At 64.9% G+C, this 15,310-nt stretch overlaps 1 protein-coding gene across 1 annotated transcript; it reads left to right on the forward strand.

Moving 5' to 3' along the window:
* Positions 1–6,086: 6,086 nt before the first annotated feature.
* On the forward strand, positions 6,087–14,649 carry ADAMTS4 (ADAM metallopeptidase with thrombospondin type 1 motif 4). Its single transcript, XM_067569596.1, has 9 exons — positions 6,087–7,504; positions 8,811–9,134; positions 9,473–9,605; positions 9,854–10,024; positions 10,633–10,919; positions 11,244–11,430; positions 11,917–12,092; positions 12,237–12,412; positions 12,649–14,649. Exons 1-9 carry the CDS (start codon positions 6,890–6,892, stop codon positions 13,085–13,087), a joined length of 2,508 nt encoding a protein of 835 aa, XP_067425697.1. The 5' UTR covers positions 6,087–6,889; the 3' UTR covers positions 13,088–14,649.
* Positions 14,650–15,310: the final 661 nt, after the last annotated feature.

Genomic DNA, 15,310 nt, shown 5'->3' on the forward strand with positions numbered 1-15,310 from the left:
CCCAGCCTGCAGGAGTCTGCGTTTCCCTTCGTCGCCATCCCTGCAATCAGCAGCCCAGGACCCCGCGCAGCATCTGTCTCCATTCTGCACTGTCCCATGGCCTGGTGCACACTCGGCTAATATATCACGGCTGCCGCGCCGCTGAGGCCGGCTCTATTGTTCTTGGCCGGCGCGGGACATTGCTGGCAGTAATTAAAGAAGCATGCAGCAGCTGGCTGGAGTGAGGACCCATGCACACGTAGCCGCCCTGGGGGCTCCGGGCTCTGGGGCCGCACACCCAGCATCTCCCCCGCCAAGGAGCCCTTCCCTCGAGCTGCCCCTGCAGGGAGAGGCCGCCCTGCAGGCCAGGCCGGGCCAGCAGCAGCCAGGCGAAGGAGCCAGCTGGCGGGCTGAAATGCAGGTCCAAATGCCTCCAGCTGAATCCCGGTCCCAGTGAGATCGCGAGAGAGCCAGTTTGAGGTCCTCGTGGGGGGCTGATCACACGCCCTGGAACAGGTCGAATCAGTGCGTCCCTCCATGGCGCTGGCCAGGGTGAGATCGGCCCCAGCCGGGACCCAAATCACCGTCTCCCCCTCGCCAGCGCTGCCCTCGTTCTGCTTCAGCGGCCACTGGGGAGCCTGGCCAAGGCGATGCCTCGTGCACTGAGTCCTGGGAGAGGGGCGAGCCCGGCACATTCTGATCCCCGGCCCGGGGCCCAGTTGCGGAAAGCACCTGGCACCAGAGCCCCTGCCCATCAGGCTGTGGGTACCATCACAGCAGCGTCCCCATTGCCTACGGTCTGTGGAGGGGTCTCTGCACCAGCCAGGCCCCAAGGCACCGTGGGCTGAATGGCCAGCAGCTGGGCCTGTGTGGCGTGCTCTGCTCTGCCTCGCTGGGCCTCCGGCACGCTGACGGGGCCCGGAAGTGGCCCTGCACGGCTCCCTCCCACGGTTCGATGGCGCCTCGCCACCCTGGCCCGATTTGAGCAGAGCTTGGCCGTTGAGAGCATCCAATCTGAGCTCCTGCATCGCCCAGGCTGGGGCGTCCCCGCCTAGGATTCCTGCCCCCTCCCGCCCATCACGTCGGACTGAGCCAGAGCAGCCTGGCTAGAAAGACCGGAAGGTCCCCGGAATTCTTCGGGGCCAACGCACCGTGTCCCGTCCTACTGAGGGGCAGCTGGGCGGGCAGGGAAAGCAGCCGCTGAGCGTGTCAGGAGTGGGGCAGGCAGGGCGCGTGGGCAGAACAGCTGAGTGGAGCATGGGGTGAGTTTCAGTCTCCCCCTTGAGCTCCAGCCGAGCCACCACCTCGGGGTGCCCCTGCCCCCCGCTGCTTCCCCAGCTCTGTGAAGCCTGGCTCCCGGGCCCTGTGCTGGGGGGCGACCCACTCCAGGCCTGATTTCCTGCCTGTTTGGTATTTGCCAAGAGGCCCCTGAGGCGCAGGGGTGCATGGGTGAGTCAGCCGCTGCCTCCCTGGGCTCCTGGCTGCCTGTTCCATGGTACTGCAGGAGCAGGTGTTTCAGGAAGCGCACCTGGGCCGGGCAGGGACCTGACACATCTCCTGGCCAACACATGGGGAAACTGGAGATTTCCCACTCCTGGACCTACCAGACAAGTTTCCCCAGAGCATGGGGGTGAGGATCAGATGTTTCAGAGAGATCTGAAAACACAGACGCTCTCTCCAGGAGTCGGACAGTTACAGCAGACATTGGGCAGCGGTAAGCCGGGCCTACCTGTGCCTTTAGGTGAGACGTGCAGGCAGACAGTTGGATCCCTGCCGTCTCTCGTGCTCGGAAAGGTTTCCACGGTTCGGATCCCGCACGGCTTTGGGTCAAGAAGTCCATGTGGGATCACTCTGGGCAGAGCTCCAATGGGTCCAGACCTCAACAGGACAGCTGGGTAACCATGGGGGAGGGGGGGGCCTAAGGGGTTGGAGCCCAGGGCCAAGAGAGTGTGAATTAGTGATCCCATCCCAGCCAAGTGAAGGTGTGCAGTCTGCTACCCACAAAAAGTGCTCACACGGTCTGTCTGCGACCCCTGTGCCTGGCCCGTACCAGCTCACTCGGGCTGTTTAATTGCAGTGTAGACGTCCCGGCTCAAGCTGGAGCCCGGGCACTGGGATGCTACAAGCATACACCACCGCAGCTAGTCCCAGCCTGCCACAGGTTCTTGCTAGCCCTGTAGACATGCCCACCGAGGGGCATCTGGCCACGCACCCTGTAAACCCACGGCCCGAATGAGCTCTATTGTGAACTGGAGAAAAAGGCCTCATGAGCTGGCGGTATTTGCATAGACACGCCTCCTTTGTCAAGGTGATCAATGGCAGCTGTTCTGGGTTCAAATTCACTAAAGTCGTGGGTGCGGGGGTAATGAAATGTCGCTATCCCCATCGTCCAACAGAAGGGCAGCAGAACGGTCCTTTCTATGCCCTGACTGAGGGGGGGTCATCATGACTGTTTCTTCTTGCGAAGTCTGTGGTAGTGAGTCAACGCCAACATGAGCAGGAGAAGGGGAGGGCTATGTCTAAGGGCTGTGGGGTTGAGTGTTTAAAAGCAAAGCTGAGCAGTATCAGTAACCCACAGCGCCTACACTGCAGTGCGGTAGGGTTTTACGTGCTGATAATCTGGTCTAGGGTTGAGTCTGCAAGCACTCAAAACACTGGTGAGGCCTTCTCTCGTTGGCACAGGTAATCTACCACCAGCCTGCCCCAAGAGGCAGTAGCTGGGTCAGTGGAAGCTGGGTCAACAGCACAGCTGCACCGATGCAGCGGTTTAAGTGTAGACGTGGGCTGGGTCCGGTGGGGGAAGGGAGTGCTGTTTGGGGACAGGAAAGATGAAGCAGAGAAGACAGTGGCAGCGAGATTCCCCGACACTGCCCAGTGCCCGGACGGGTGATGGAGCCTCTGGAGAGGGCAGCATGGCCAAGGGCAGTGGTGGGGTGGCCCCGACCCAGCCAGTCTGAGAGCTGTGATTGCTGGGCGAGGTGTGACTGGGGGGGCCCAGACGAGGGAGGCAGCTGCAACAAAGAACCCACCCGGACGCTGCCCCCTGAGCTGACAATGACCCGGGAGTGGGGTGCAGTGGAAGGGAGAGGTGAGTTAAAGGGACATTCGTCCACTGGACTGTCAACCTGCCAGGTGGGAAACTGAGGCACAGGACATTACCCAAGACGCAGGGTGTGGGCGTTTTACACTCTGGTTGGGTACCTTTGAGCCTCTGTGGTGGCGCTTTCCTAAATCAACGCAGGCTTCCCTCCAGCCGCAACACGGGGTTTGTTTTAGTTCCCTCAGGGCCGCCAGCCACGGGGGGGATTTTCCTTTGCCCAGATATTGAACCCGGCCCTTGTTCCTGCCCCCACGCTCTCCCCCATTATCCCCTCCCCACACCCCCCACTTTGCCCCTCCCCCCTCCCCATATACGTCTCCCACTCCCGGCACACACCAGTGTCTCTGCACAGAATCTTTCTGCAGACTCGGCTCCTCACTGGGGTGGGGGGCACAGCCCCTGCCCCCTTCCTGTGCCCGCCCCACAGACCCTGTGTGGGACCCAGCCTGGGGCCGTGAGCCGTGCATGGGCCGTCACTCGGTGATCAGTTAGTGCCAGTGCGGCTCCAAGCTGCAAGGAGGGGCAGGGACCGGGCATGGAGGGGCAGGGACCGGGCATGGAGGGGCAGGGACCGGGGCCTCAGGGATGGCACAGACCAAGGTGCCCTGCACTGACCCCTCCCACGCCAGGGCCAGCGCCCTGCACTGACCAACCCCGCCCCCTTTCACCGGCACTGATTCCCTGATGCCCCCCAACCCCTGGCCCCAGGGCCCCTTCCACGAAGAGCAGGGAGGGGGGGCAGGCGTGGGGCGGAGGGGCCAAGGGGGAGCCTTTCCTAGAAGCGCGAGGGTGGGGCCCTGCGGCGAACCCCTTGGCCAGAGCAGCTGGGAGGCCTGGCGCGGGGCGGCTGGGAGGGGACGCGGGCTGGATCCGTGCCTGCGTTTCGTCTTCTGGGCCGAGGGCTGCGCCGGGCCGGGGGAGGAGAGGGCTGCAGGAGCCGAGATGCAGACGGTGCAGCGGAAAGCAGATGTGAGGGGGAAGGGCCGGGCGTGGGGGCGAGGGAAGGAAGGGAGAATGGATGCCCTGCATGGCAGGGGCGCAGGGGAAGATCAAAGGGGAAATGAAAAGCCAAAAGCAGGAGGGAGAAGCGGGGCGGGGGGGCGGGGGGGCAAGGAAAAAGAAAAGGATGCAAAAGGCCAGGCAAGACGCCGCCCGGCTCTGCCTGCGTTTGCAGCTCAGCGCCAGTCGCTCCCCCCTCCGCTCGGCCGCAGCCGCCTGGTCCCAGAGCCTCAGCGCCGGGACGGGGGCAAGAGAGGGGGCAGGGAGAGGCCGCTGGGCCCTAATTGCAGGGCCCAGCTGCCAAGGTCTGAGGCGCGGCCCTGAGCCCGCCCGAATCTCCTCTGGCACCGCGGGATTCGCCCCCAGCCCGGAGCCGGGTGTCAGCGCCGCGGCAGCCGCGTGTCCTGCCCCGGAGGCCCACGCCTCCCCCTGGGCACAGGACGGCCGGACGGCTCCTCTCTGACCTGCCAGGCTTTGGGAGAGGGGGTTGTCCGGCCCCATCGCAGCCCCCGGGAAGGAGGAGGTCACAGGAAGAGCTCCAGGTGCCGGATTCCCAGATGGGCCAGCTTCAGCTCCAAGGACCGGAGCGCATCTGGTGTGTCTGGGACAGGCCTGGGGGGATGGAGCAGGGGGAACCCCTGGTCTCGGGGAGCCCAGGCTGCCGTGCCATCTCTCTGGGGGTGCTGGCGCATTGCTGTGGAACCGGCCCTCCCCCCTCCCTGGTTCTCACTGCCCTCGGAGGGCCTGTCCTCGCCCAGCCCAATTCCGTGGGGCTCTGCCCCAAATGCCCGCTGTACGTGTAGGTCTTTCATGGGGCAGCTATGGCAAAAGGCAGGTGGCAAGGGGGCCCCCCCGGCGCAGCCCCAGGCATCAGCTCTGCCCCTGCCGCCTCTTCCTGTATTCTTTACACAGCCAGCCGCCGACTCCCACCGCTCTGCTGTGCCTGGCTCCGGCTCCAGCTCCGAGCTCTGCCCGCGCTCCTCAACTCAGCTCCCAGCTGCTGGGATGGAGGCCCGGCCTGGGACAGGGAGCCGGGACTCCTGGGTTTTATTCCAAGCCATGGCACTGCGTTCCTCTGTGCCCTTGTGTAGGTCACTGCCTTGCTCCGTGCCTTGATTTCCCCTCCTCTCCAATGGAGGTTGTGATGCCGCCCCACCTTTGGGAAGGGCTTTGAGATCTCTGGATGGAAAGCCCCGCTCCGTGCCAGGTGCTGCCCGGTACAGAGGAGGAAGCTGCGGTGGAAAGGGGCAAAGACTGGCCCAGGTCAGACAGGGAGCTCAGGTCTACCAGTGGCTCCTCCCGGTCCCAATGTAGTGGAATCAGTGGGAGTGCTGGGAGCGCAGGAAATTGGGGCTGCCCACGCTCCTGGTCTCAACAAGAATCTTGCGATAGTTGGTGTTTATTCATAAAGCCCCAGCTCCAGGAGTCACGTGGTTTGGGATTAAAGTAAGAGTCACTTCCCAGCCCTCCTGACTGCAGAGAGGCCCACCGACACGAAGCAGGAGACAGAGGAAACTGAACAGTTAGGCTATTATTTTTGCAGTGTCATGATTTTGCGTGGCCTGACTCATGATTTCTGAATGGCTGGGGCTGGTGGAGACCACCAGGGACTTGTCTAGAGGACCCTAGCCTGCGGATCTGGAGCCAGCCAGCTGCCTGTCCAGGGTAGGGCACCCATCGCTCCAGCATCCAACCTCTCTTCTAATGGAGGGGGGGCGAGCGAGGACAAATGCTCCTGAAACACAGCTACAAATGGTAGAAAAATCTCAGCAAACGAGGCAAAGTGCCGAAGTGCTGGAAGGCTGGGCCGGATGCCAGCCATTTCTGTTCCCACCCCCAGCCCCCCCTCCTGATTTCCTTTTGTTTGTTTGTTTCTAATTACTTTAAAAAATAAAAAAAACCAACCAAAATACAAACGATACATCAGCGATTGCGTCAAGCAGTAGCGAGGATTGCAGTAACTTGTACTGTACACAACTTCCGAGGGGGGGGGGGGGGAGGGCGGAGAGATAGCCAGCAGGGCTCTGCCCCTCTCGTGAGACAGCTGTTAAAAGGGGCTAGCGCGCCGATGAACAGCCAGAGAAACTCAGGAGAAGGAGAAGGAAAGGAAAGAAAGACAGAAAGACAGAGAAAGAAAGAAAGAAAGAAAGAAAGAAAGAATAAAAGGAAAGTCTAACCTCAAACTTGCAGGGATTTGCAGAGCGGGTGCGAACTGGGAGACCTTTCCTAGAGAGAATAACTTGATGTCTTCCTAGTAGGGAGTTTTCCTTCTATTTCTTTTCAACAAGGAGAAAAAAAACCCTCACCTTCTATAGATTTTTTAACAAACATTTGAAAACTCCAGCAAGCCCCATCCGGCCGGGACTCAGAAAGGCATCCAGGATCTGGCCTGCCCTGCAGTTTGTCAAAGGACTACTCAGGGAAGGGCTGGGACTTGAAACAAAAGAGGAGAGAGGAGAACTTGTATAAACTCTTTGCAAAGCCAACCGGCCGGCGCGCGCCTCCCCTGGCTCCGTGTCAGCAGCATCGCCGCGGTCAGCGCCAGGCGCACGGCCCGCTTGCCAAGGGCTGGCCTGTCTAGGAGCCGCTGGAAGGCACTGATCCTGTGCCCAGGTGACACAGGCTGTGACAGCAGCTGACGGCGCGGATCTCCGGAGCAGGGGCCCCGGGTCCTTGCTGTTAATTTCAGCCGCTGTTGCTATTTAAGAGACGGTCCCACCAGGGCCTCCCCACAGCATAATATCACAGAGCTTTTGGGGTCTTTTTTTTTTGCTCCCCCATTTTTTGTGGCCGTTTGACCCCCGTGCGCCCATGGGAAGCCTGGTCTGTGCGACGCTGCCCCTGTTCTTCATTGCCTGCTGTCAACTCAGGCTGGTGGCAGGGGAGCGAGCCGGAGCCGGGGGCGACTGGGAGGAAATCGTGTTTCCGGAGCGATTGACCAGCCCTTTCCGCCTGGCAGGCGAAGCCAAGGCGAGCCTGCCTGGGGAGCGGCTCCTGTATCGCCTCCGCGCCCGGGGGGAAGAGCTGCTCTTGGAGTTGGAGAGGGACCCCAATTTCCTAGCGGAGGGGCTGACCGTGCAGTACCTGGGCACGAGCGGGCAGCCAGCCACGCTCGATGGGCCGGCCGGGCCGGGGAGCTACTACACCGGCACGGTGAACGCCGACCCGGACTCCATCGCGGCTGTGAACTACGACGGGGTGTCGCTGCTGGGGGTGCTGCAGTACCGGGGCGCCGAGTACCACATGCAGCCCCTGGACGGAGGGGCACCCAACACGGCGGGAGGAGCCGGTGCCCACGTGCTGAGGAAGAAGGTGCCCGAGAAAGCCAGTGGCACCATGTGTAGCGTGGGCGCCCAGGCTCCGGGCTGGGCTCCAGCCCGCGGAACTGAGCCCCGCGCCGCAGCCCCGTCCTCCAGGAGAGCAAAGGTAGGCTGGGGCGGCCGCTGGCCCTATCCGCATGGGGCAGGGCAAGGCTGGGTCCGCACTGGCAGGCGGGGCTGGCCCGGCTCTCCTGGCCGTGCTCCCCGGGCGTGTTGGGTTTGGCCTGGTGCCCTAGAACTCCTGCTTCTGGGGGAATCCTGGGATGTAGCGATCCCAGCTGGTTTCCTGTCCCTGTCCGGGGATGGTGGTGGGGATCCCAGCTGGTTTCCCGTCCTGGGGTGGCAGGATTGGGGGCGGGGGAGATCCCAGTTGGTTTCCTGTGGCGGAAGGAAGATCCTGGCTGGTTTCCCTTCCCGGAGTGGCGGGGGTGGGATCCTGGCTGGTTTCCCAGCCCCGCCCCGGGGGGAAGGAGAAGGGCAGAGACAGTAATCAGGGTTGCCAATTTAGGTTGGCCGTATTCCTGGAGTTTTCATCGCATGACACAATCTTTAATTAAACATTAATCTTTAATTCCTGGAGATTGCAGGACTGCCCGGGAAGCTTGGCAGCCCTAATCCCGGCTAGTTTGCCCTCCCGGGGAGGAGGGCGGGGGGAGCTCCTGGTTAGTTGCCAGCCCAGTAGCAGGTCCAGGCTGTTCTGACAAGCCCCGTTTATTTGTACCTTGGCCATTTGCCTGCCAACCTAGCCTGGAGGGTGAGTGGCTGCCATGGAAACAGCTGCTCCCCCCCCCCCCCCCCGCCCCACTGGAGCTGTTGGGGGGGCAGACAGGTTTGCACAGGCTCCAGGAAGCCCCGGGCCCCCGTCACCAGGCATTAGAGAAGCTGAAAACTCTGGCTTTTCCTGTCCCTCCAGACGCCCCCTGGGCCAGAGCTGAGATTCAGGTTTAGTCTCTGGTTCGGACTTACTGAGCAGCCTGGTCTAGTGGGTAGAGCAGGGGAGTTGTTGTCGGGGGTGGGGCTGGGTATTATTCCCAGCTCTGTCCAGACACTATTACCCTGGGCAAGTCCCTTTTCTGTCCTGTGCCTCAGTTTCCCCATTTATAAAATGGGGCTGAGCACATTCACGCCTCAGGGTCTGTTTGAACCCTTCCCCACCCCGCCAACTGGGCTGAGACAGTGACTGGTCCTCACCCCCCCCGCAGCCCCACCCCTCACAACACCTGCCACAGAACCAACCTGAACCCGCGCTGGATGCTGGGCACAGCCCTGGGCAAAGGCCGGGGAGCTGCATACGGCCCTGAAAATCCAGCCCCGAGGCAGGCAGACCGGGCGCGTGGGTGGGTGGGTGGGTGCCCAGGGGCCGGACACGTGGGCGTCCCCACCCCATCTCTGACCTTCTCCCTCCCCTGCAGCGCTTCTCGGCGGTGCCACGCTACGTGGAGACGCTGGTGGTGGCGGACAAGCACATGGCCGAGTTCCACGGCGCGGGGCTCAAGCGCTACCTGCTGACCGTCATGGCGGCCACCGCCAGGTTCTTCCGCCACCCCAGCCTGAGGAACCCGGTGACGCTGATGGTGACGCGGCTGGTGGTGCTGGGGCCCGGCGAGGACGGGCTGCAGGTCACGAGCAACGCCGCCCAGACGCTGCGCAACTTCTGCCAGTGGCAGAAAGGGCTCAACAAGCCGGACGACTCGGACTCGGAGCACTTCGACACGGCCATCTTCTTCACCCGCCAGGTACGGTGCCCCCCCCCCATACGGCCCCCCCTTCCCAGTGCAGGGCCCCCTCCCAGGCTGTCCTCATCCCCGGCCACAAATCACATCAGCCAATGGCCAATGCCAGCAGTGGGCAGGGGGGTGAGAGGATGGGGGGCAGGCCCCTGTTGAGGGAGGGGGCCCATGGAGGGGCCGCCTGGCCAATCCAGCACTAGCCCCGTGTACCCCCCATTGGCTCGGAAGCGGGGGCGGTGGGGATGGCCTCCTCAGGCCCTGAGGTTGGGCTGGCACCATGCAGCAGGGTCTCTCCCGCCCCGTCCCAGCGCCCCGCATGCCCCAGCGTGTTCTCTCTCCGGCAGGACCTGTGCGGCGCCTCCACCTGCGACACCCTGGGCATGGCGGACGTGGGCACCGTCTGCGACCCCAGCCGCAGCTGCTCCATCGTGGAGGACGACGGGCTGCAGGCGGCCTTCACCGCGGCTCACGAACTCGGTAAGCGCGGCCGGGGGGCAGGGACGGGACGGGGCATCCCGGCCAATGCCACGGGGCAGCGAGAGTCCAGCGCCCGACCTGGAACGGGATCAGAGTCCAGCACCTCAGCTGCTCCATCTCCTCCCCCCCCACACCGCACAGCAACTCCCCCCCGCTCCATCTCCCCCCTCCCCTGCCTCCCCACTGCAGCCCCCAGGGGCCGGGTCCCCGTGCCACACACTGACCCTGTCTCATCTCCCCCGTCCCAGGCCACGTGTTCAACATGCTCCACGACAACGCCAAGCCCTGCGTGGAGCTGAACAGCCACGTCGGCAACTCCCGCCACATGATGGCTCCGGTGATGTCCCACGTGGACCCCGACCAGCTGTGGTCACCCTGCAGCGCCCGCTTCATCACGGATTTCTTGGACAACGGCCATGGTAAGGACCCCTGCCCCGCCGGGCGCCCTGGCACCCGCGAGAGCCCCACCGGAGCCATGGCCCGGCTGGCCAGAGCCAGGCACAGTGTGGGCAGGGACTGGGCAAGCTTCTCCAAAGCAACTGGGCCGGTGCCCCTCAATCCTGACGCGCGGCTCCCTGCTGTCCCAGCCCTGCGCCCCCCTGCATCTGGATCTACAGCTCAGCCCCACTCGCCCATCAGACCCTTGGCTGGCCCATGCCAGCCGGGATCATGGTTTGTGGGGCAAACACCTGTGCATTAGGAACCGGGCTGAGACCCGCCACCGTCACCCCAGGCCAAGCAGCCCTTGGCCGTGCCCCGCCAGTCAGGCTGGAGCTGAGCCAGTCCCCTGGGGTGCCAGGGTCCCTGCCCTTGCCCAGGAGGGGACATCTCTGGCCAGGCAGATTCTGCTGCCCAGCGCTGGTTTGGGGATAACCTCCCCGCCCAGCGCAGTGTTCCTGCGCCAGCTGCCCCCTTGCCAGGCGGATGGGGGACCCCGACGCCGCACACCCTGAGCTGGCTCTGCCCCAGCCTGCGTGTGTCTGGGATGCCTGGCCCCCTCACGTGCCAACCCGCTCCCCCCCCACAGGTGGCTGCCTGCTGGACAAGCCTCGGGAACCCCTGCGCCTGCCGCCCCCCTTCCCGGGCAGCGACTACGACGCGGACCGGCAGTGCCAGCTGACCTTCGGGCTGGATTCCCGCCACTGTCCCAACCTGCACCCGCCCTGCTCTTCCCTGTGGTGCACGGGCAAGATCAACGGGCACTTCATGTGCCAGACCAAGCACTTCCCCTGGGCGGACGGCACCGCCTGTGGACAGGGCAAAGCCTGCATGAACGGCCACTGCATCAGCAAGGTGGAGATGAAGGCCTTCAACGTGAGTGTCCTGCTGGGCACCGGCAAGGCGGGGCAGGGGGCACAGCACTCGCCTTCCTCTGCGGGGGCGGCAAGGGGCACTGGGGAGCCAGGAGAGATGGGGGGCGAGGGTGGAGCTCAAGGACTGGCAGAGTGTAGAGGGAGGGGGGCAGGTGAGGGGTGGCTGGGGGGGGCGGGAGGGATCCCCCCCCCCCCCCAGCGTCCATCTTGCTTCCCAGCTGCAGAACGGCGCCAGGTGCCTGGGCCCAGGGCACCCCCCGGCTGCCATGCGGCTCTGACTCCCCCGCCCCCGTTTCTAACCCTGCTCTGCCGTCTCTCCCCGCAGATTCCCAGCCCCGGCGGCTGGGGGTCCTGGGGCCCGTGGGGCGAGTGCTCGCGGAGCTGCGGGGGGGGCGTGCAGTTCTCCACCCGCGAGTGCAACAAGCCCGTCCCGCGCAACGGTGGCAAGTACTGCGAGGGCAAACGCACCCGGTACCGTTCCTGCAGCCCCCAGGCGTGCCCGGACGGCACGGGTGAGTGAGGGCAGCGGGTGGGGGCAGCAAGGGGGGGGGTGCATGTCCCCGCACACGGACCCAGGAGCCCCTGCCCATCTAGCGCAGCGTCCCTCCTGCTCCAAGCACAGACCCTGCTAGAGGGCGGGCTGGGTCCAGCCGGCACCACCCCGGGGGCTCAGAGAGAGGCCCCGCACGCCTGGCCGTGCGCTGGCCCAAATATCCAAGGAGCTGCAGCTGCTCCGGGGGTGACTGTGGGGGGAGCCCCTTGGGAAGTGCCCGTGGGCTGAACTGGCCCCAGCTGGATCCGGGGGGAAGGTCTGGGATAGGGGACCCCTGAGCAGGGGAAGGGTCAGGTCAGGCCCTTCCCCACCCCAAGAGCGTCTCCCAGAGGCCGGCCCAGGGTTTGTGGCGGGCTTGGGGGGGATGATGAGGGGGGTTGCTCCCCAGGAGCCAGGGCCCAGCACGGCCCCATGCTGACCTGGCACCTGCCGGCTCTTGTTCCAGCCCTCACCTTCCGGGAGCAGCAATGCGCCGTCTACAACCACCGCTCCGACCTGTTCAAGGGCTTCCCCGCGCCCATGGACTGGGTGCCCCGCTACAGCGGCGTGGCCGAGAAGGACCAGTGCAAGCTGACCTGCCAGTCGCGGGCCCTGGGCTACTACTACGTGCTGGAACCGAGGGTGAGCGAGGGCTCGCCGGCCCCTGCGATGCAGCCACCTCTGGGGAGGGAGGAGGGCACGGCCGCGTGGAGCCCAAGGGCTGAGCTGAGCCGGGGGGGGGAGAGGATCTGGCCCAGGCCTCGCTGACTCTGTGTCTGCCTCCAGGTGGCGGACGGGACGCCCTGCTCCCCCGCCAGCACCTCGGTCTGCGTGCAGGGGCGCTGCGTCCACGCCGGCTGCGACCGCGTCATCGGCTCCAAGAAGAAGTTTGACAAGTGCATGGTGTGCGGGGGAGACGGGTCCGGCTGCTCCAAGACCTACGGCTCCTTCACCAAGCCCCGGTGAGTCTCCCCCTCCAACCTCACAGGCTGCCCTGGGGGGGCGGGGGTTGGCTCTCTGTCTCCCCTCCTTGAGCAGTGGCAGCGCACGGGGCTGGACCATGCTGGGCCGTTGGCGCTATGCCAAACTCCTGCTCCTAGCGCTGGAGCTGGAGCCCGCATCCCCAGGGCTCTGCTCTGGGCCAGCTGCCCGGCCCTTCCCTCCAGCGTCCTGATGCCTGCACCCCTCTGCCTTTCAGCTACGGTTACAATGACGTGGTCACCATCCCGGCCGGCGCCACCCACATCATGATCCGCCAGAGCAGCAGCACCGCCGCGGCCAGCGACAGCATCTACCTGGCGCTGCGGAGGCAGGACGGCACCTACGCCCTGAACGGGAACTACATCCTGGTACCCTCGGAGCTGGACGTCAGCCTGGCGGGCAGCGTGACGCTGCGCTACAGCGGTGCCACCAAGGCCGTGGAGACCATCGAGGGCCGTGGGCCCCTCCAGGAACCGCTCACCCTGCAGGCGCTGGTGGTGAGCGACGAGAAAGCTCCCCGGCTCAAATACACCTTCTTCGTGCCCCCGCGGCAGAAGCGGGCGGCAGATCAGTGGCAGAAGCAGAAAGCTCAGATCCTGGAGTTCCTGAGGAACCAGCACAGCCGCAAGCAGCCCTTCAGGGGCCCAGGGCATTAGTCCGTTTGCACATGGTTGGAGTGGTGGCGCCTGGTACCTGGGACCAATGGGCCAGGAGCCCTTCCCACAGACAGACTCGGATGCTGGAGCCCCTGGGGCCTGCCTGGTATCCACACAGGGCATGTGTCACGCTCCCCCCAGCCAGGCCAGGGCTCCGTGGGATAGAACTGTGTCCGGCCGGTTGAAGGGGAACCCGCGCTGGGCGCCGCCGTGGCATTTGCGAAGGGAACTGTTTCGCGGGGACACTCACGGGTGCCAGGTCCAGCTCCGGTATTATTCATGGCTGGCGCCATGGGTGCTGTCCATGGTACATCACTCAGCACTTTCCTTCTGCCTGGCTGAGACTCGGCAAACTCGCCTCACGTGCTGCCAGGGCTCCAGCTGGTTCAAACCACAAAGCACATTTGAATCAGTGTCTACCTCAGCCCCCTGTGCCCCCTTTTCTGCCCATGTTCCCTAGCAGGGGAGGATTCCTGAACCCTGGGCAGGTCTCAGGGCCGGCGCTGGCACCGTGGCAGCCTGGCAGTGCCCAGGAGCAGATAAAGAGCCATCCTCCCCCAACCCATTGGATCAGCGGCCCCCCGTCTGCCCACGCAGCAAAGGAGTGACTGCGGGTAATAATTTAATACAGTCTATTTAAAGCGAAGCAGCCGCGGCCGGGGCGAGTCCCTGCAGGCGCGGCTGCCCCCGGTTTTGTCCACGTGCTGTTGGTCTGTTAATTATTGTCAATATTTTTTTGTAATAAAAATCTGCCAAATTATTTATGGAACACACTCGAGCGGCGCCTGGTTATTGGGAGCCCCCCCGCCCCAGCCTGCCATGCCAGCAGCAACGCCCGACCCGCGGGAGCTGGGAGCGCGCACAGCCCGTGGCCCTGCCCCACCCGTACTATATCCCATGCCGGGAGAGGCCGGGGCTGGGTAGGGGGGAGCTCCCCCATCCCGCCTGCTGTCCCGTTCCTTGCCAGGCAATGTTATGTCCCGGCGTCAGGCTGGCCCCTTTGCCGTGGGAGCCTGGCCCCAGCGCCCAGGAGGGTGACGTGGCTGGAGAAGGCTCAGCATGGGGCGAGGGATTGAGGGGGTGGCAGCGATCCTGGCCTAGTCTGGCCTGGCTTTGGCACCTGCCAGCGGTCACTGTGGTAGCCCAGGACCTGAGGGGACAGCGCTACGCCCCTGGGAAGCAGGGAGTCTTCGGGGGGAGGCCGGGGCTTCCCTCTGGCCCCTAGGAAGGGCCTGGGCCGGGGGCAGGGAGGTCAATGCTCTTGCCCAAGGATAAGCTGCTGGGGGGCAGTGAGGGGCCCAGGGCAGCCCCAGCTTAGGGGGAGGAGGATGGACACCCACCCACCCAGCTCCCTGGGCTCCCATCTCAGCTGACAGCTGTCGTCACCGTGAGCCCAGAGCAGCGGCCAAGGGCTGCCCACCCTGGGCCTGGGCGTCAGCCGACGGCTCCTCCTGGGGCTGACGGGGCCTCAGCTTCCCGGAGCCACTAACGCGGGGCAAGCCTGCTCCCACCCTGGCCAGGAGGACACTAGCGCGGTGATGGCCCCTGGGTGTCCTCACCCAGCAACGCCCTCCCTGGGAGCTGCAATACGGGATCCAGCCCCTCACCCCATCACGGCCCCAGGAGTGGGGGCTCAGGCCCCATAATACACAGGTCCGGCCGCATGGCACTGCCAGGCGTGTGCCCCTGGCACTGTAGCCATTGGCTCCTGCTCCCGGCCAGCTCCGGGACCAGTGCAGCCCCTCGCTCTGCCCAAAGACCCTCCCGCGGCAGAAGGGGCTCAACCCCCCCAGTTCTGTACACGGGGCTGGGCTGAGCGCCCCAGGAGCGATCCCTGCGGCAGCCCGGGGAAGGGAGGGGGTCCCAGCCGCACGGGCGTCAGACAGGGACAGGGGTTCTGGCTGCTGCCAGGCGTGGAGCCCAGGGGGCTGCGTGGCGGTGGGGGCAAGGAAGCGCTGCTGGAGCTTCCCCTCCCCCACCCCGGCTCTCCCTGCCAGATGCGTTTTCACGCCAGCCCCGTGTCCGAGGGGCTCGGGCTGAGCCAGCTTCCAGGCCCACGCGGCTCCGTTACAGCTTCCCTTCTCCCCGGGCGTGAGGGCAGCTGCAAATTCCATCCCCTCCTCTCCGCAGCACAGCCGCTCTGGGCACGACCCAGGGCTAACCTGGCCTCGGCCAGCTCCACGCGGACCCAGCACTCTTGGGCATTCCCACCCTGCCCCACAG

Source organism: Emydura macquarii, unplaced genomic scaffold (assembly GCF_026122565.2).
Source record: "Emydura macquarii macquarii isolate MOO-44397 ecotype Brisbane River unplaced genomic scaffold, CSIRO-AGI_Emac_v2 contig_2924, whole genome shotgun sequence".
Lineage (NCBI taxonomy): Eukaryota > Metazoa > Chordata > Testudines > Chelidae > Emydura > Emydura macquarii.

Bases quoted from the DNA above. Each gene is read 5' to 3' on its own strand.
- ADAMTS4 (XM_067569596.1), top strand. From the start codon at position 6,890: ATGGGAAGCCTGGTCTGTGCGACGCTGCCCCTGTTCTTCATTGCCTGC. The intron at 10,025-10,632 runs GTAAGGACCCCT...CCCCCCCCACAG, and splicing joins TTTCTTGGACAACGGCCATG to GTGGCTGCCTGCTGGACAAG. The intron at 10,920-11,243 runs GTGAGTGTCCTG...CTCTCCCCGCAG, and splicing joins TGGAGATGAAGGCCTTCAAC to ATTCCCAGCCCCGGCGGCTG.